This window comes from Macaca fascicularis, chromosome 2 (genome assembly GCF_037993035.2).
Source record: "Macaca fascicularis isolate 582-1 chromosome 2, T2T-MFA8v1.1".
NCBI classification, from domain to species: Eukaryota; Metazoa; Chordata; class Mammalia; order Primates; family Cercopithecidae; genus Macaca; species Macaca fascicularis.
In genome coordinates, this window is record NC_088376.1 from 108,928,957 (window position 1) to 108,947,389 (window position 18,433).

The following is an 18,433-nucleotide window of genomic DNA, read 5'->3' on the forward strand; positions in this document are numbered from 1 at the left end:
GAATTATAAACTCAGCTTCCCTTAGCATAATCTCATTTTATATGATCTGCAATAATCCTATTTCCAAATAAGGTCATATTCAGAGAGACTGTGGGTTAGGAGTTGAACATATGAATCTGGGAGCAGAGGACGACACAATTCAACCTGTAACCTTTTGTGGAAGGGCCAGTGGAGGTGTGGGAGGGGTTGCAGCAACCCCACATCTATGATCTGGGCTGGCCTCAAGGTAGAGAGCAAAGCTCTGTGCTCAGAATAAGTTGAAGTGTTAGAATAATCCCTCTTACCCTTCCCAAACTTCCCTGAAACCCCCAAATATCTCCCACCAAGTTTTCAGCATGCCTGAAATTTCCAGCCAATAATAGTATCATACTTTCTGACTGTAGGACTGTATTTCTGAAAGGTCCTTGTTCAGACCCAAATATTTTATAATACAGAAAAAAAAAAAAAAAAAAAAAAAAAAAGCCTTGGACTTGGAGACAGAAGACTTGGGTGTCAAGCCAGGGGAGAGATGGGGACAGGAAACTGAGCCACAGAGCATTCAAGATAGACTTGGTCTCCTGGAAAGTTTCACCTAAGGTCTAAATTGAGCCAGTTTCCCACCACCCTGACTCACACAGGCCGTTTTTCCACACTTTGTTCTCCAATCCTGAATCCCTAACCCAGATCCTCCATAAGTAGAAGACTTTTAAGAACCTATACACCCTTGGTAGAAATGAGGGGACATAATCAATGCTATGGGCTGAGTGTTTGCCACCCAGTTTATGGTATTTGTCATAGCAGCCCAAACTGACTAAGACAGCCAGCCAAAGGTAAGACAATACATGCTAATCTTTTACTTATTCATATAACACAGTGAAGCTTTCTTTTTAAATGAAATGATGCATAATAATTCATACTTATCTAGGACAGAATGATCTACAAAGTAAGTACTTTTACATACATGACTTCATGCACACCCTCATAGTGTGGGTGAGTCTGTTATTGGCTTCTCTACAGTTTATAGATGAGGAAACTGAGCCTTGAGAGGCCCAAGGTCACAGTGGGAAAGAGCTTGGACTTGGAGTTTAGATCCAGGGCTCAAATGCCATTCAACTCCACAGACAGTTTACTTTGGACATCTTTAGACCAGGTTTCCATGTTTGTGGACTTCTTTGTGCCATCACAGATGGTTGCACAAATGAAAGCTGTGAAAAGTTCAACGAAGCTTAATTCCAAACAAAACAAATGATGTTTGGGCTGGTGGGCCCTAGACAAGTTCACAGGAAGCTCATGGGGTGAATACCTGGTGTTGACCAGAAGATGAGATGTAGGCAAGTGTAGTAAGAGGAAACAGAAGTAGAAAAAAGCCAAAAGATGGTCTCCTGTTAACTCACTCAACCAACCACAAACATTGCCAGGCACCGAGGGAGATGGCAGGAACTGGGTTTGTGCTTTTGAGAGATTTCCACTCCAGTTGAGGCCATTGGCGGTCTGGGGCTGGCCTGAGCTTGGAGACATGCTCTGCTCAGAGATCAGCGAGGTTCCTCTCTTCTGGATTCTGTCTGAGGGAATGTGGAGGTGTAAATGCTGTAGAACCACTGTGGGTTTTTTGTGTTCCAGGCGTGGTTAGAGGTCTGCAGCCCTGTGTCCAGGACACCTCTGTTTGGAGGGAGAGATAGGCCTGCAAGAGTCCAGTTGAGATTGAGCAGTGGTTTCCGTGGGTGGAGGGAGGGGAAGCCCAGGAGGTGGTGACTAGTGGAGGTTGTGGTCAGGCACAGACAGCGTGGCTTGTGGCGTGCAACTCTCTGGCAGCTCCTTTTCAGCAGTCTCATCCGCCACTCCCTCGCTGACTGGGTTATTCTTCTATCTTCCCATTCATACTTCTCTTTGTGCCTCTTCCCTTGGGTTCTTGAGGAGCTAGATTAGGGGAAGACTCCTGATTAAAGACTACCCTGGGAGCCAGTCTATTAGAGATGCCAAAATATCACCGGAAGTATAAAGAGTCAGATATGAAACGCTCCCAGGGAGATGGCTGGATGTGCTGAAAGAAATACAAGATAAGCATCTTGGGATAGGTAGGAATGGGATGGCATGGGGAGAGGGTGAAGTGAGCCTCTCAAGGGGCCTCAACCTCCAAACCTGCCTTCTAAGAAGGGTGGGTTCAAAGCCCAAGGTGCTTTGGTTTTGCCAAGTGGGTATGTGAGTCGGAGTCCTTTGCCTTTTTGCTCCCTGGCTCAGCCTGCCCTCTGAATAAAAGTTGAACAAAATGTTAAGAATCAGTGTGAAAGTGTGTTTGAAAGATTAGGCCAACTAGAAACCCATAGGCTTAGCTCTGATTCCACAAACTATCTAATTATCTCTTCCTTATCCTGTTTCTCCCATCAGTGGTGAGTAGTGGCCCCACCTGTAGGCTGGCAGGTCCATGGGAGCCCCTTCCCTTCACTGGTATGCCATCCAGCCCTGTCCAGCAGTTGCTACTGGCCTCATTATTAAAACTAGCCCTGGATCTTCCCTAGACCAATCAAACTCCTCCAGATCTACTCCCCCATTGGCAAATAGATCATTGAAGTTGCATCTGGAACTGAAGGGGAAATGCCTTACAAGCTCTCTCCAGGTTGGCCATAGGGCTATATTGGTATCTACTAAGGGCTATATTGGTATCTACTTTATTCAATAACAAGATATTGAGTGTCTTCTGTGTGCAAATCCCTGCTCAAGGGACGGTAGAAGACTCTGGACTCATTTTTTTAAAAAGTTGGCCAGGTGCGGTGGCTCACGCCTGTAATCCCAGCACTTTGGGAGGCCGAGGCAGGCAGATCACGAGGTCAGGAGATCGAGACCATCCTGGCTAACATGGTGAAACCCCATGTCTACTAAAAATACAAAAAATTAGCTGGGCATGGTGGTGGGCGCCTGTAATCCCAGCTACTCGGGAGGCTAAGGCAAGAGAATGGCGTGAACCCAGGAGGCAGAGCTTGCAGTGAGCCAAGATCGCGCCACTGCACTCCAGCCTGGGTGACACAGCGAGACTCTGTCTCAAAAAAAAAAAAAAAAAAAAAAACCCAAACAAAACAAAACAAAACACTTGCAGCCAAATGTACCTAACAGAGGAGGTGCATGTCAGAATCACATGGGAAGCTTTTCCAAATCCCCACGCCAGAGCTGAATCAGGTTCACAGATTGGACCCAGGTCTTTGTGGCATGGCACAGTTTAGAGTGGGACTTTTATTTATGCCCTTGGGTGTGAAGCAATGGGCCAGTGTGAGAGGCAGGCATGTGTACCATGAACTGGAAGGCAAGGCCAAGCATAGCCATCGCCAGAGAGAGAGAGAAGCAATCTCTCTACTATTACACCCTACTCTCTTTCTACTACTCTCTGAGAGTGCTGACTAGGAAAGAAAGGTAAGTATTTATAGAGAAGCATCCTGGGACAAAGAAGGTAAAGTGTGCCCCAGGGCATGGCTCCCCAAGAAGCATAAATCTGAAGGATAGTATCAGCTGTTGATTCTTTGCTCCCACTGAGCACACAGTGATAGAACACTGGGGTTCAACACCAGGTTCCTGTCCCCAAGCAGCTTGCAGCCTGATGGGGCAGGGAGATAAGACATTGCATGTGTGTAACTGCAACACAAAGTTGTTTTATTTTAGAGAGGACAAGCAGAATCCCATGACAACCCAGAGAGTGTCCTAATTTGCAGATTGGGGAGGGCGTCCTGGAGAAGTTGACCTGTCAGCTAGAACATGTTCCAGACCCAGGTGACAGCAAGACAAATGCCTAGAGGTAGGGTATTGGGGAGATAGGTGTCTGGAAGAAGGCCAGTGGTGTTTTGGGGCTGGATCCCAAGCTGCTGTGGGGAGGAGGCTTAGAGTGAAATAAGAATGGAAAAGTTGGCTGGCATCGAATTGTGGAGGCCTTGAAAGCCTTGCTAAAGTGTATGGACTTTATTTGTAAGTAATGAGGAGTCACTAAGGGTTTTGAAGCACCTGGCATAAGGGCAGAGGACAGCCTGGTGGCAAAAGAGAGGAGCAGTGCGGAGATGCCAAGGAAGTGCGGCCCTGTTTCAGGGATGAAACCATGGGCATGCAATAGCAAGAATGAGTCAACTCTGAAAGCCACTAGACAGGCATAGTCCTTTGGACCTGGCTGTGGAAGTTGAGAGAAAGAAAATACAGGCCTCCAAGAGGACTTGAGGTTTGGAGTGTGGGTGGGTGGGGGGAAGCTAGCACCATCCACCAAACAGGAGGAGGACACTTTAGGTGCAAAGTGATAAGTCTGAAATCAGCTCACTATCCACCTGGGAAGGATGAGATGTTGGAGGAGTCCACCCTAGATGCCTTCACCAAGGTGGGTGTTCACCAAGGTAGGTGAGCCTTTGGGGTTGGGTTGTTGGTCCCTGGAGGGTAGCAACTGTATCTCATTCATCTTTGTATTATCTTAGTGCAGAAGGCAGCACTGATTATATTCATTCCTTCAATCCAGCACTGATTATATTCATTCCTTCAATCAAATATTTATGAGCTAAATTTTTAAGGGCCAATTCATGGACTAGGACTTGGATCCAGGATACAGAACATTTCTCCAGTCTAGTTGTGGATTTTAGAATCCAGATTTCAACATGACCTTGCTTATCTCAGGGTATGGTGACTTTTGTCTTCCAGACAGCCTCATCCAGCAGTACCTGAGGAATACAGAGCCAGGCGCCTCCAGAGTGAATAAACCAGTTGGGACAACCCTACAGTCAGGCAAGGGAGGCACTGTGTTGTCAGCATCATGCAGTTATCACACACATTGAGCTTTAGGCCCTGTAAAGTCTTCAAGGAAGCACCTTTCCCAGAATCCTTTCGTGTCTTAGAACCTTCTGAACCAAGCATTGATTAGAAACACACGTAAATGAAGGAGCGTGCAAGATGAACTCAGAGTTCAAGAAATGTTTTTCTGGATGGCAGTATAAAATTCCCAGGAAGGAAGCCACTTTCCCGCAGATAGGAGGCTGGCGGGACCCACTGGTGTAATGAATCATCTCCACTGCACGCCTGCAGCGGAGGTGACGTCCCCACCGTGATGTGTTCTGCAGTGCTCCTTCCAGGCCCACTTCTCCATGACCCCGATTCCAGTCCCCTGTCCACCTGCTCCTGCAGCGCCACAGGCCCCTCAGTAGAAGGAGGCACCCTCATAGGTGAAGGCACCAGGGGAGTGGGGGATTGGGGCTGGGCTGGACGCCTGCAGCCGGCAGAACCAGAACTGCCGGAGGACATGTTTCAGGTGTGTGCGGAACTTGACCCCCACGAAGACATAGAGCACCGGGTTAAAGCAGCAGTGCGAGAAGGCAAGGTTGCGGCAGATGAGCAGGGCGTATTCCAGCTGATGTTTGGCCTCGCAGCTCCGGATGATCTGGGTGTGAAACAGTGTCTGCAGAAACAGGGTGAAGTTATAGGGACCCCAGCTGAGGAAGTAGGCCACCACGATGGCAAAGATGAGCTTGACTGTGCGGTGGCGCCGCTTGGAGCGTGAGCGGAACAGGGTCCTGAGGATCTCCACGTAGCAGAACAGGATAATCCCCAGCGAGAGCAGGAAGAAGAGGTTGTGCTGGTAGACAGAGGTGAGGTACCACGTGAGTTCGGAATAATCACAGCCTGAAGAAAGCACCTTGTGGAAGACGGCGTCGAGGATGGAGGACAGGATGCTGGCTACCCACACAGCCGTGGTCACCAGCACCCGGCAGCGGAGGGTGGGGACGCGCAGGGTGGAGAGGGGGCTCACTACCGACAGGTAGCGGTGGATGGTCATGATGGTCAGGAAGAAGATGCTGCTGTAGAGGCTGATGGAGAAGATCATATTGAGGAGCTTGCAGAGGAAGTCTCCCAGCACCCAGCCCCAGTGGTATGGGGAGATCCACACAGGCAACAAGCAGGCAAACACCAGGTCTGAGAGGCACAGGTTGAGGATGAAGATGTTGGTGAGGGACTCCAGGCTCTCATACTTCACCAGGACCCACAGCACCAGGCTGTTGCCCACTAGGCTGAGGAGAAACACTAGGCAGTACAGGATGGTGGTGGCAAGGGTAGCAAAGGCCCAGGCCTGGTTCTCACACAGCTGGCTCTGAAGGTCATAGTAAAAAAAGGTGGTGGTCTCTGGGTTGCCTGAGGACTCCATCTGGACCAGACGGCAGGGACGTTTAGAGCATCTGAAATGATAGAGACATGGAGTTTAAAGCCATGTGGTGGCTGGGTACAGTGGCTAACACCTGCAATCCCATCACTTTGGAAAGGCCAAAGGGAGAGGATTGCTTGAGCCCAGGAGTTTGAGACCATCCCAGGCAATATAGTGACACCTCTGTCTCTACAAAAAATTTAAAAATTACCCGGTTATGGTGGCACATGCCTATAGTCCCAGCTACTCAGGAAACTGGGGGGTGGGGAAAGATTGCTTGAGCCCAGGAGGGCGAGACTGCAGAGAGCTGTGATCACGCCACTGCACTCCAACCTAGGTGACAGAGAAAAACCGTTTCAAAAACAAACAAACAAAAAAACCCAAAAAAGATGCCAGACTCTTAGTTAATTCTCTTCTGGATCAGAGAAAAGACCTGGAATGGGAAGGGGATTCTCTACAGAATGTGTTTTCCCCACAAAAGATAGCTTTGCAGGACCATTTCAAAATATGTCTATTTGTCATGTTGGTATCTTATTGCTACAAAGAGTCTATTTTATCAGGCTTAAGGACTGCTTTAATGTTAATGCTGGTCAGCTGTGCTGAATTACAAAAAGAGGAGAGTATAATGAGGCATGTCTGACCACCTATTCCCATCATGGCCTGAACTAGTGTTTCTTTAGAATGCCCTTCCTTGGCTTAGGAGTCCATTCCGTTAGTTGTGGGGCTTAGAATTATATTTTTTATTTATACAACTTAAATGCCTGTTAAGACAAACACCAAACAACCAATCAACACTTTTCAGAAAAATGAAACAAAATCCAGAGTCTACACAACATAACAATGTTTAGGACACAAACCAGAATTACTCAGCATATAAAGAAATAGGAAAACATGACCCACACTCAAAAGAAAAGACAACCAAGCAGTTGCCTGTGAGAGGAGCCACATGTTGGAATTTGTAAATATGTATCAAAATGTAACCATTATACCTGTTCTCAAGGAAATAAAGAAAACTATATTCATAATGAATGGAGAGATAGAAAATCTCAGCAGAGAAAGAAAAGTTATATAAAAGACCCAAAAGGAATTAGAAATCAACACCAAGATATCAAGAAAAGCTTCAATAATTTGGAAATAATTAAAAAAAAACCCCAGCGCTTGTGACGTCATGGCGCCGTGCGTGGCCGCGGCTGCGGCGCAGGGGGCGGGCCCGCGGCGCGGGGGCCTGAGGAGGAAGTGGTGAGATTGTTGCTCCCTCTGCGCCCACTGCTGGTTCTAGGGGGCGCAGAGAGGCCGCAGTCTCTGCGGCTGCGTCGCGCTGGCCTACAGTGCCCTCCATGTTCCCTGGCGCCACCGCTGCGCTTCCTAAGGCCGCTGCTGTCTATGGAAGTAATGGAAGGACCCCTTAACCTGGCTCATCAACAGAGCAGACGAGCAGACCGTTTATTAGCTGCAGGCAAATACGAAGAGGCTATTTCTTGTCACAAAAAGGCTGCGGCATATCTTTCTGAAGCCATGAAGCTGACACAGTCTGAGCAGGCTCATCTTTCACTGGAACTGCAAAAGGATAGCCACATGAAACAGCTCCTCCTCATCCAAGAGAGATGGAAAAGGGCCCAGCGTGAGGAAAGATTGAAAGCCTAGCAGAACACAGACAAGGATGTGGCTACCCATATTCAGGCATCTCACAAACCCTCTGCCGAGGATGCGGAGGGCCAGAGCCCCATTTCTCAGTACAGTACTTCCTCAGAGAAACGCTTGCCTGAAATTCAGCGGATCTTTGGCAAGGATCCAGACACACTGCTATATTTACTTCAGCAAAAGAGTGAGCCAGCAGCGCTATGTATTGGAAGCAAAGCCCCAGAAGATGATAAATCAAATATAGAGGAGCAGGCAACCAAAATTGCAGATTTGAAGAGGCATGTGGAATTCCTTGTAGCTGAGAATGAAAGATTAAGGAAAGAAAATAACTAAAGGCTGAAAAGGCCAGACTTCTAAAAAGGTCCAGTAGAAAAGGAGCTGGATGTAGGTGCTAATTTTGTAGAAATGTCAGTGTTACGGAGCTTGCCATCACATTCAGAAACTGCTACAGCCTCCTCAACCTGGCGGAAGTTTGCAGCAAATGCCGGGAAAGCCAAAGACATTCCAATCCCCAATTTTCCTCCCTTGGATTTTACATCTCCAGAACTTCCCCTTATGGAACTTCCTGAGAATATTCTGAAAGGATTTATTAATAATTAAAATGGAAGGCCACAGAAGAGGGGAGAAGAGTTAATACAGTAATAGTTAATCCAGCAGAAAAAAAAATGGGAAAACCACATAGAAGGGGCATCCTGGTCCCGGAAATGCTTAATCTTCTGGTGAACTATGGGAGAAGAGGCATTGCTAGGACTTGGGAAACAGTCACTGTGAAATGTGTTGCATATCTCATTCACTGACTTGAGCTAATGATTCCAATTTGACAGACACTAAACTCATGGAGGTTCAGTTTCTCTTGATACAAATCAAATGGCTACCTGGAATAATTTATTTTCAAGCAACAATTATTTTTCTTGTCTTCAGGGTTAAAATCTATAAAATATGTTTTGTGTAATCTATAATGCCATAAATGATAATGCAAAACCTAAATAATATGGTGGCCTGAGGGGCTGCCTTGTATTTGAAACATGCTTTCTATCATGTATTGACTGTATGCATTTTGTTAATGCCCATTTTGTTTGTTTAAGGTGTGTATCTTACACACCTTATTTGTTGTAAGATATGCATCTTAATTGTTAGTTATGCTTTTTTAAGCAAATTACCAGTTTACATAATTAATCAGGGTGCATTTTAAGTTCTAACTTTGTTTATTGTATAATGCATCATTTGAAAATACCAAGGAGGAAATATCCTTTGTTTTTGATGATGCATGAGTGGAAGTAATGCTAGCTGGCAGTATTTGATTGTAAGGAATCAATAAAGTAATTGTGTTTTATTGAAAAAAACCCAACTGACTTCTAAAGAATCTGAGTCAAAGAAGAAATCAAAAGGCAAAGTATAAAATGTTTTGAACTGATAATAATGAAAATACCACATATCAAAACTCATGAAATGCAACTAACGCAGTACTTGGAGAGAAATTTATAGCTTTAAATGCTCGTATTAGAAAGAATAAACGTCTACAATCTAAGACTTAAATCAGTGACATAAGCTAGAATTAGAAGAGCTAATTAAACTCAAAGTAAGTAGAAGGAAGGTATTAATAAAAATAAATAAAATAGAAAATGAACAAGATCAAAATTGGTTGTTTGACAACATTTTAATACATTGATAAAATCAGCAAGGAGCAGTGGCTCATGCCTATAATTCCAGCGCTTTGAAAGGCTGAGGCAGGAGAATCCCTGCCTCAGGCTGCAGTGAGCTATAATGGTACCACTGCATTCCAGTCTGGGTGTCAGAGGAAGACCCTGTCTCAGAAGAAAGAGAGAGAGAGAAAGAGACCAAAAAATTGATGAAGGCCTTATCTAGATTGATTGAGAACAAAGAGGAAATATGTTACAGATCTTACAGACTTTACAAGAATAACAAAATAAATATTATGATCAATTGTATGTTAAAAAATCCAACAACTTAAATGAAATAGATGAATTTCTTTTAAAATCCAACATATCAAAACTGACATGGGATGATATGGCAAATGTGAATAACCCTACATTTGTTATAGAAATATAATTAACTATAAATCCTTACCACAAAGAAAACGTTAGAACTAGAGGATTTTTCTAGTGATTTTTTTTTAAACCTTTGGGGAAGAAATAACACCAGTTTTACACAAACTATCAGAAATAAAGGATGGAATATTTTCTAACTCCTTTTATGAGGCCAGAATAACCCTGATACCAAAATTAGACCAACAAATTACAATAAGAGAAAACTACAGAACAATATTCCTCAAGAACATAGAAAAATTCTTAACAAAATATTGGCAGATCAAATCCAGCAATATTTTAAAAGAATAATATAACATGACCAAGTTGAGTTTATCCCAGTGAGATTGTTTTAATACATGAAAATCGATTTAAGTCACTATTATCAATAGAATAAAGACAAAAACTATATGATCTTTTCTGATAAATGTAGAAAAGCATTTGACAAAGCTCAACACACTTTGATGATATAAACTCTCAGCAAATTAGAAATAAAAGGGATATTGTACATCTATAAAAATCATTCATTTTTTTGCTGGTTATTAATTCATTTACTCCAAAATTTCAGAGGCAGTCATGTTCTGGGCCTGGAAGGCTTTGGGGAGAAAAAGGAAGATGATGTCAAATCTCAAACCTCTCCAAGTTACATTCAGTGGCCTGGCTCCCTTTTGCTGGTTGTCTCTCCTCTTTCCCATCTCTGTGGCCCACCTCAACTCTAAGGGAGTGAATTTAGCTTTCTGGAGTACAATATACATTAGATTGAGAAAGACAGCTCTAAATTATACAACCACCAGTAATAACAAGGCCTTACGTAAAGATATGTAGCCAAATAAACCTCTCTACTTCTTTCAGCATAAGAAAAATATTATTTATATGTTAGGTCTACTCAAAGTATGGTTCCCAGATCCATTTTCTTTTCTTTTTTTTTTGAGATGGAGTCTTGCTCTGTCCCCCAGGCTGGGGTGCAGTGGTGCACTCTTGGCACTGCGAGCTCTGTCTCCTGGTTTCATGCCATTCTCCTGCCTCAGCCTCCCCAGGAGCTAGGACTACAGGTGCCCACCACTATACCTGGCTAATTTTTTGTATTTTTAGTAGAGACCGGGTTTCACCGTGTTAGCCAGGGTGGTCTCAATCTCCTGACCTCATGATTCACGTGCCTCTGCCTCCCAAAGTGCTGGGATTACAGGTGTGAGCCACTGCGCCCAGCCAATTTTTCTTTGATTTTTTTTTTTTTTTTTGACACAGGGTGTTGCCCTATCACCCATGCTGGAATGCAGTGGTGTGATCACATCTCAACCTCCTGAGCTCAAGTGATCCTCTCACCTTAGCCTCCTGAGTAGCTGGTAGTATAGACGTGTGCTACCACACCTAGCTAATTTTGGGGGCGTATTTTTTGCAGAGATAGGGTCTCACCATGTTAGGTGAGGAACTCCTGGACTCAAGAAATCTGCCAGGCTAATCTGGAACTCCTGGACTTAAGCAATCTGCCCACCTTGGCCTCCCAAAATGCTGGAATTACAGGCATGAGCCACTGCACCCAGCCCAGATCAGCTTTTCTGAAGAGATTCTTGGGAAATCCCCACACCAAAGGAATCAGAGTCTCCAGAGGTAGCTCAGGAATCAGCATATTTACTAGCCCTCCAGGTGGTTCTGATGTGCAGCAAAGCTTAAGAACTCCTAATACAGGCTATTACAATGAAAGGAAAATGTATGTTTAAAATGTTTGTAAAGGAACTCACCTGAATCTATACCTCCTTACATGCGTCTTGAGGCAGAAATGGTGCTTCTCTGTTTCATATTTCACTTAAGAAACTGAAACACCTGTCCTGCCCAGAAGGCTAGAGGAGGAGGATGGGAGCAGTCTCAGAGGGAGCCAAGATGCCAGAGAGAGAGACAGGTAGTAAGAAAAGAGCAAGGCAGAAGCCAGTCAGGCAGGCAGTTAGGGTGGATCCTTGGTGGAACTTCTTCAAACCAAGAACAGCCTGAAAATCAAGGTGCAAGCCCCAGATAAAGAAAAGAGCCTGCATGTTTGAATAGAAACCCCTACTCTGTGAATCCAGATGAACAAATCCCACTCCTTTTTTGAACACATATCTCCGTCCTTGGTGCGCCTTTGTCTCATTGCACACGCTTCCTCCCGACTGGTCCTTACCTTTTACCTATTTTACATATACGTATCTTTCTGTGATTAGCTGCTGGCCAAATTTTCATTTGCATAAAGTGTAATGTCACATCAGCCCCTGATTGGTCCTGGGCCAAGGTCTCAGGCCAAGCCTTCACTTCAGCCCCCAATTGGTTCTTTACACTATTGTACCTCTTCCTGAGTAGTGCTTTTTCCAAGCCTACCCATAAACCAATCAGCATGTATTTCCTTATTCTAAGCATGTAAAAACCTGTGACTCAGCCTTATAGCTATCAATCCTCTTTTGGGTCCCCTCTCTTTGCTGAGAGCTTTTCTGTGGCTTAATAAATCCAACTCTGCCTTATTCACTCTTCAGTATCTGTGTGCCTTACTTTTCTTAGTCTTGGGACAAGAACCTGGAGCTCACCAGTCGGGGGAGTAAAAGAGCTGTAACACTCCCTCCCACTCACCACACAACAGGAGTGAAAAAACCACAACAGTAGGAAACAGTTTTTCCACATCCATAATGAGTAAAGATTTTGAGCATCTTTTTATATGTGTATTGGTCATTTGTGTATCTCTTTGTAGAAGTGTCTATTCAGAACATTTGCCTTTTAAAAATTTGAGTTATTAGTCTTTTTATTAAATTTTAAGAGTTATTTCTACATTCTGGATACTGGAACTTTATCAGAGATATGATTTAAAAATAATTTATCTCATTCTGTGGGTTCCTTTTTAATTCTTCATGGTGCCCTTTGACACACAAATGCTTTAAATTTTCTTTTTTCTTTTCTTTCTTTCTTTCTTTCTTTCTTTCTTTCTTTCTTTCTTTCTTTCTTTCTTTCTCTCTCTCTCTCTCTTTCTTTCTTTCTTCCTTTCCTTTTTTTTTTTTTTTTTTTGAGGCAGGCTCTCACTCTGTCACCCAGGCCTGAATTCAGCGGCATGATCAGCTAGCTCACTATTGCCTTGAACTCTGGAGCTCAAGAGGTACTCTCGCCTCAGTCTCTCAGGCAGCTAAGACTATAGGCACACAGCACCACATTTAGCTAATTATTTTAATGTTTTTGTAGAGATAGGGTCTCACTATATTGCCCAGACTAATCTTGAACTCCTGGCCTCAAGTGATCCTCCTGCCTTGGCCTCCCAAAGCTCTGAGATTACAGACATGAGCCACCATGCCTGACCTGTTTTTAACTTTCATGAAATGTAATTTATAAATTATTTCTTTTGTTGCTTGTGATTTTGCTGTTGTAGTTAAGAAATCCTTGCCTAGTCAGGTTACAGGGATTTATAGCTATGACTTAGCTATAACTTTCAGTTATATTCCACTGGTCTTTGCATCTATCCTTATGTCAGTACCATAGCGTCTTGATTACCTTTGTAGTAAGTTTTGAAATCACAAATCCTCCAACTTTTTTCTGTCTTCTATTCAAGATTGGAGACATATAGATCAATGAAATACAATGGGGAAAGCCATATATCTATGGTCAATTGATTTTTTTTTTGTTTGTTTTGAGACAGGTTCTCACTCTGTTGCCCAGTCTGAAGTGTAGTGGTGCGATCCTGGCTCACTGCAGCCTCCATCTCCCAGGCCTAAGTGATTCTCCTACTTCAGCCTCCCAAGTAGCTGGGACTACAAGTGCACACCAACATGCCTGGCTAATTTTTGTAGAGACAGAGTTTCACCATATTTCCCAGGCTGGTCTTCAACTCCTGGGCTCAAGTGATCTGCTTGCCTCAGCCTCCCAAAGTGCTGGGACTGTCAACTGATTTTTGACAAGGATCAAAAATCAAGACCATTTACAAGGCCATTCAGTGTTAAAAGAATATTATTCTCAACAAATGGTGCCAGGAAAACTAGATAGTCATATACAAGAAAAAGTTGTACTCTTACCTCACATCGTATACAAAAATTAACTCAAAATGGATTAAAGAGTCAAATGCAAGGACTAAAAAACCTGTAACACTTTTGTATGTCAAAGGACACTATCAAGAAATTTAAAAATAATTTTGATGGAAATTGCATTGAATTTATAGATCAATTTGGGGAGTGTTGCCACTTTAACAATATTGAGTCTTCTAATCCGGGAACACTGAAAGTCTTTCCATTTTCATAGGTCTTCTTTAGTTTTTTTTTCCACATTATTTTGTGGTTTTCAGTGAGTAGATTTTGTGCACTCTTGGTTAAATTTATTCCTAAGTATTTTTATGCTATTGTAAATGGAATTGTTTTCTTAATTTCATTTTCAGATTGTTCATTGCTAGTGTATAAAAATACAACTGATTTTTATATATCGATCTTGTACCCTGAGCTTATTTATTAGCTTTAATAGTTTTTTGGTTTTTTTTGGTGTCTTCTTTCAGTTTTCTATGTACTATAAAGTCATGACATCTGCATATAGAAATAGTTTCACTTCTTCCTTTCCAATCTGGGTACTTTTCCCCCCTACCGTGTTTAGTTGTCCTGGCTGGAACTGCCAGTGCAATGTCAAATAGGAGAGGACAATGGACATCATTGTCTTGTTTCTGATCTTAGGAGAAAAGCTTCTAGTCTTTCACTACAAGTATGATGTTAATTGTGGGTTTTTAATACATGCCTTTTATCAGATTAAGGAAATTCCCCTCTGTTTCTAATTTGTTGAGTGTTTTTATCATGAAATGGTATTGGGTTTTGTTAAATGCTTATTCTGCATCTCTTGAGTTTATTGTATGGAAATACCACAGATTTTTTTTTTATTCCTTCACCTATTGAAGGACATCTTGGTTAATCCTATTTCTTGGAAATTATGAAAAATACTTTATACACTATACACTAAGTATAAAAAAGTATTTTATACACTATATGTATTTGAATGCAGGTTTTTGTTTACACATGGTTTTGAGCTCAATTATAACTAGGAGTGTGATTGTATTATATGATAATGATGGCGGTGGTGGGTCATCAAGAGCAGCTGCTACCATCATGCCAGCTGCAGTGGGGAGGCATTAGCGGTGGTGGTAGAAGCTGCGGCAGGAGCGGCAGAGGTGATGGTGGGACCTCTGTGCTCTGTGTCCCCATACTCTGCATCCCCGAGGCTGCTTACTGCACCACCCCCACCCTTGCATGGCCAGGTAGGACCTGCTGTTAGGCCTGGAGCCTCTGCCACAGCCTCAACCTCACTCCCTGTCATGTTCTGGGAGCCTGTGAGTACCTGGCCAAAAGTGTAGCTGGGACTTGCAGGGCTAGCCCTGGGAGTGTCAGGTTCATTTGTGTGGGGTTGGCCAGGGCCACCATGCCACCTGCACCTTGCCCAGAACCACTGTGGGGAAAATGCAGAGAGGAGGTGTCGCTGGGGCTGCATGCTCCACAGAGCCAGCAGGAGCTGGGGACAAATGGGAGCCCTGCTCCTTCGAAGTTGGTGGGACGTGGAGCTCTCCAGGCACAACTGCAGCTGCCAAAGCCATGGCTGTGACTTGGGCACCCCTGTGCTCTTGGGAACTAGGAACAGGTAGGAGACCCGCCCTCCAAGGCACTGCTACAGCCACCCTGCTGTGGCTATGGATCCAGGCATCTCTGCGCTTGCAGGGGCTTGGGAAGGTCCCCCTGCCCACAGGCTTGGAAGTACCTGCTCCTGCTGCTTGGCTTCTCCCTGCTGTCACTGCCTGCTCTGATCTTGGAGTAAGGTTGGGGCCAAGCTCGGGTGCTGTTGCAACCTGGCCGGGTGTGTGCATGCTTGGGGCAGTGCTGACATGCCAGGCCCTGTCACCTTGGCCCCCTCTGGACTTTGGGCACTGATGAGCACAGGAGGGAGGCTGAGGAGGGGGGCACTGAGGGCAGCTCATTGCTGGCCTGCAGGCAACCCTTGGCATGAACAGCCTGAGTGCCATAAACAGTGGTGGGAGGCCAACAAGCTCCTGGGCAGAAAGGGCCAGGTCCCTGATGAAGCCCCACCTTCAAGCTGGGGAAGGCCTGAAGCCAGGTGGCTGGGCTGACAGTCCTATGAACCACAGGGGGACCTTTTGGAGCCTTTCCCTGTGCGGGCCCATGGCCGCCCATGGACCAATCAGCATGTACTTTCTCCCCTCTGCTGCCTGTAAAAACCCTGGACTCAACCAGATTTGGGAAGAGGATGGAGAGATGACAAAGAGATGATGGGATGACCTGCCTAAGAGAGGCTACCCACTCTAGGGCCTCCTCTCTGCGGAGAGCTGCAGAGACAATGGGATAACCTGCCAGCAGAGAGGAGCTTCCCACTCCAGCATCTCCTCTCTGGTAGGAGCTGAACACTCATTGCAACTCCCTGGCTGCAGAAAAGAGCTAGGCACTGTGAGTCTGCTCTGAGCTGTTCTATTGCTTGATAAAGCTCTTCATCTTGTTCATGCTCCACTTCTCTGCATACTTCATTCTTCTGGTTCGCAGGACAAGAACTTGGGACCCACCAAATGGCGAGGCTAAAAGAACACAAACAGGGCTGAAACATGCCCCCTGCTTGCCACATGGGCAAAGAGGAGAGAAAAGCTGTGGTCCTTTGGGGATTCCAGACCTGGGTGCTCCCCAAGCCAAGACTATGACTTCCTCTTTGGGGTCTTGTGGTTCCTGGCATCTCCAAGCTTCCGTGCACCACTGCAGTCCCTTATGCTAGTGGGGAAGCTGCTTGTGGTGCATCTGGTCCAGTCACAGCTTCACAGAGAGCCAGCACCCAGGCTGGCACCTGGAGCTGCCTGCCCCACAGCATAGCTGGCGTGTCTGACTATGCAATGCTGAGCCCCACACTTGCTCACACAGCCCTTGCCACTTCATGCCTGACTCCCAGTCTCCCTTGGAGGCATGGGATACAGGCTGGTAGTGTGAGCTGAGTGCGGCATGCCAGGCAGGACGAGCCCAGTGGGCCTGAGGAAAACTTAGGCAAAGGCACCAGTGGCCACAGGTTTCCAGCCAGAAAAGAGACCCCCAAAGTTCTTGTAACAATAAGACTATGTTTAGCTTTGTAATAAACTGTAAAACTGTCTTCCAAAGTGGCTGGATCATTTTGCATTTCCATCATCAATGAATGAGCATTCTCATTGCTAGACACCCACATTCACGTTAGCATTTGATGTCAGGTTCTAAAAAATTTATCCATTCTAATACGTGTATAGGGTCTAATACATGTATACGTGCCATTTTAATTTGTAATTCTATAATGACATATGATTTTGAGCATCTTTTCATATGCAATTTCGAATCTGTCTATCATCTGTGGTGAAGTGTCTGTTTAGATAGTTTGTCCTTTTTCTAAATTGGATTGTTTTCTTATCATTGAGTTCTAAGAGTTATTTGTATATTTTGGATATAAGTCCTATATCCAAAATTTTTTCAAATATTTTCTCCCTGTATCTGGCTTGTCTATTCATTCTTTTAACAAGTTTTTTTTGTAGTGCAAAAGTTTTAAATTGTAATAAAGTCTAATTTATTACTTTTTCTTTCACAGTATTGTATCAAAAACTCATCACTTTGGGGTCCTACCTAGGTATCAGAAAAAGAAGACAAAAATTAAAGAAAAACAAAAATAATAAAAACTCATAAAAAATCCAAGGTCATCTAGATTTTCTCCAGTGTTACTTGCTAGAAGTTTTGTACATTTGCATTTTACATTTAGATTTAAGATGCATTTTGAGTTTTTTGTGAAAGGTATAAGATCTGTGTGTAGATTCCTCTTTTGCATGCAGATGTACAATTGTTCTAGCACCACTTGTTGAAAATATCCTTTATCCATTTAATTTCCTATGCCCCTTTGACAAAAATCAGTTGACTATATTAGTGCAAGTCTATTTCTGGGCTGTCTGTTATGTTCTGCTAGTAATCTTTCACCAGTGTCACACTATCTTGATCACTATAACTTTGTATAAAGTCTCAAAGTTTGGTAGTGCTAGGCCCCTGACTTTGTTCTTCAGTTTTTTGTTGGTTGTTCTAGGTCTTTTGTCTTTCTAAATAAGCTTTACAATCAGTTTGTTGATACTCACAAAATAAATTGCTGGGTTTTGATGGGGATTGCATTATACCTATAGATCAAGTTAAGAATTGCCATCTTGACAATATTGAGTCTTCTTATCCTTAAATGCAGAATATCGCTCCATTTATTTAGGTCTTCATTGATTTATTTTATACAGTTTTATCATTTTCCTTAGATAAATTCTGTATATATTATATTAAATTGATGCCTAGGCATTTAAAATTTTTTGGTGCTAATGTAAATGGTTTTGTTTTGAATTTCAAATTTCAAGTGTTCGTTACTGTTTTTTTTTTTTTGTTTTTTTTTTTTTTGTTTTTGACAGAGTCTCACTCTGTTTATTGTCAGGCAGAGTGCAGTGGTGTGATCCTGGCTCACTACAACCTCCGCCTCCCGGGTTCAAGCGATTCTCCTGCTTCAGCCTCTGGAGTAGCTGGGATTACACGTGCTTGCCCCCATGCCAAGCTAATTTTTTTGTATTTTTAGTAGACAGGGTTTCACCACGTTGGTCAGGATGGTCTCGAAC

The 18,433-nt window shown here is 43.9% G+C and overlaps 1 protein-coding gene and 1 pseudogene across 1 annotated transcript; one reads left to right on the forward strand and one right to left on the reverse strand.

Moving 5' to 3' along the window:
• Nucleotides 1-810: 810 nt before the first annotated feature.
• Nucleotides 811-11,959, reverse strand: XCR1 (X-C motif chemokine receptor 1). Its single transcript, XM_005546895.5, has 2 exons — nt 11,556-11,959; nt 811-6,164 (listed from the first exon to the last, which is right to left on the reverse strand). Exon 2 carries the CDS (start codon nt 6,131-6,133, stop codon nt 5,132-5,134), a length of 1,002 nt encoding a protein of 333 aa, XP_005546952.1. The 5' UTR covers nt 6,134-6,164; nt 11,556-11,959; the 3' UTR covers nt 811-5,131.
• Nucleotides 7,337-8,461, forward strand: LOC102136824 (nuclear receptor-binding factor 2 pseudogene; annotated as a pseudogene).
• Nucleotides 11,960-18,433: the final 6,474 nt, after the last annotated feature.

Excerpts from the sequence above, each read along its gene's own strand:
- XCR1 (XM_005546895.5), bottom strand. The coding sequence starts at position 6,133 with ATGGAGTCCTCAGGCAACCCAGAGACCACCACCTTTTTTTACTATGAC.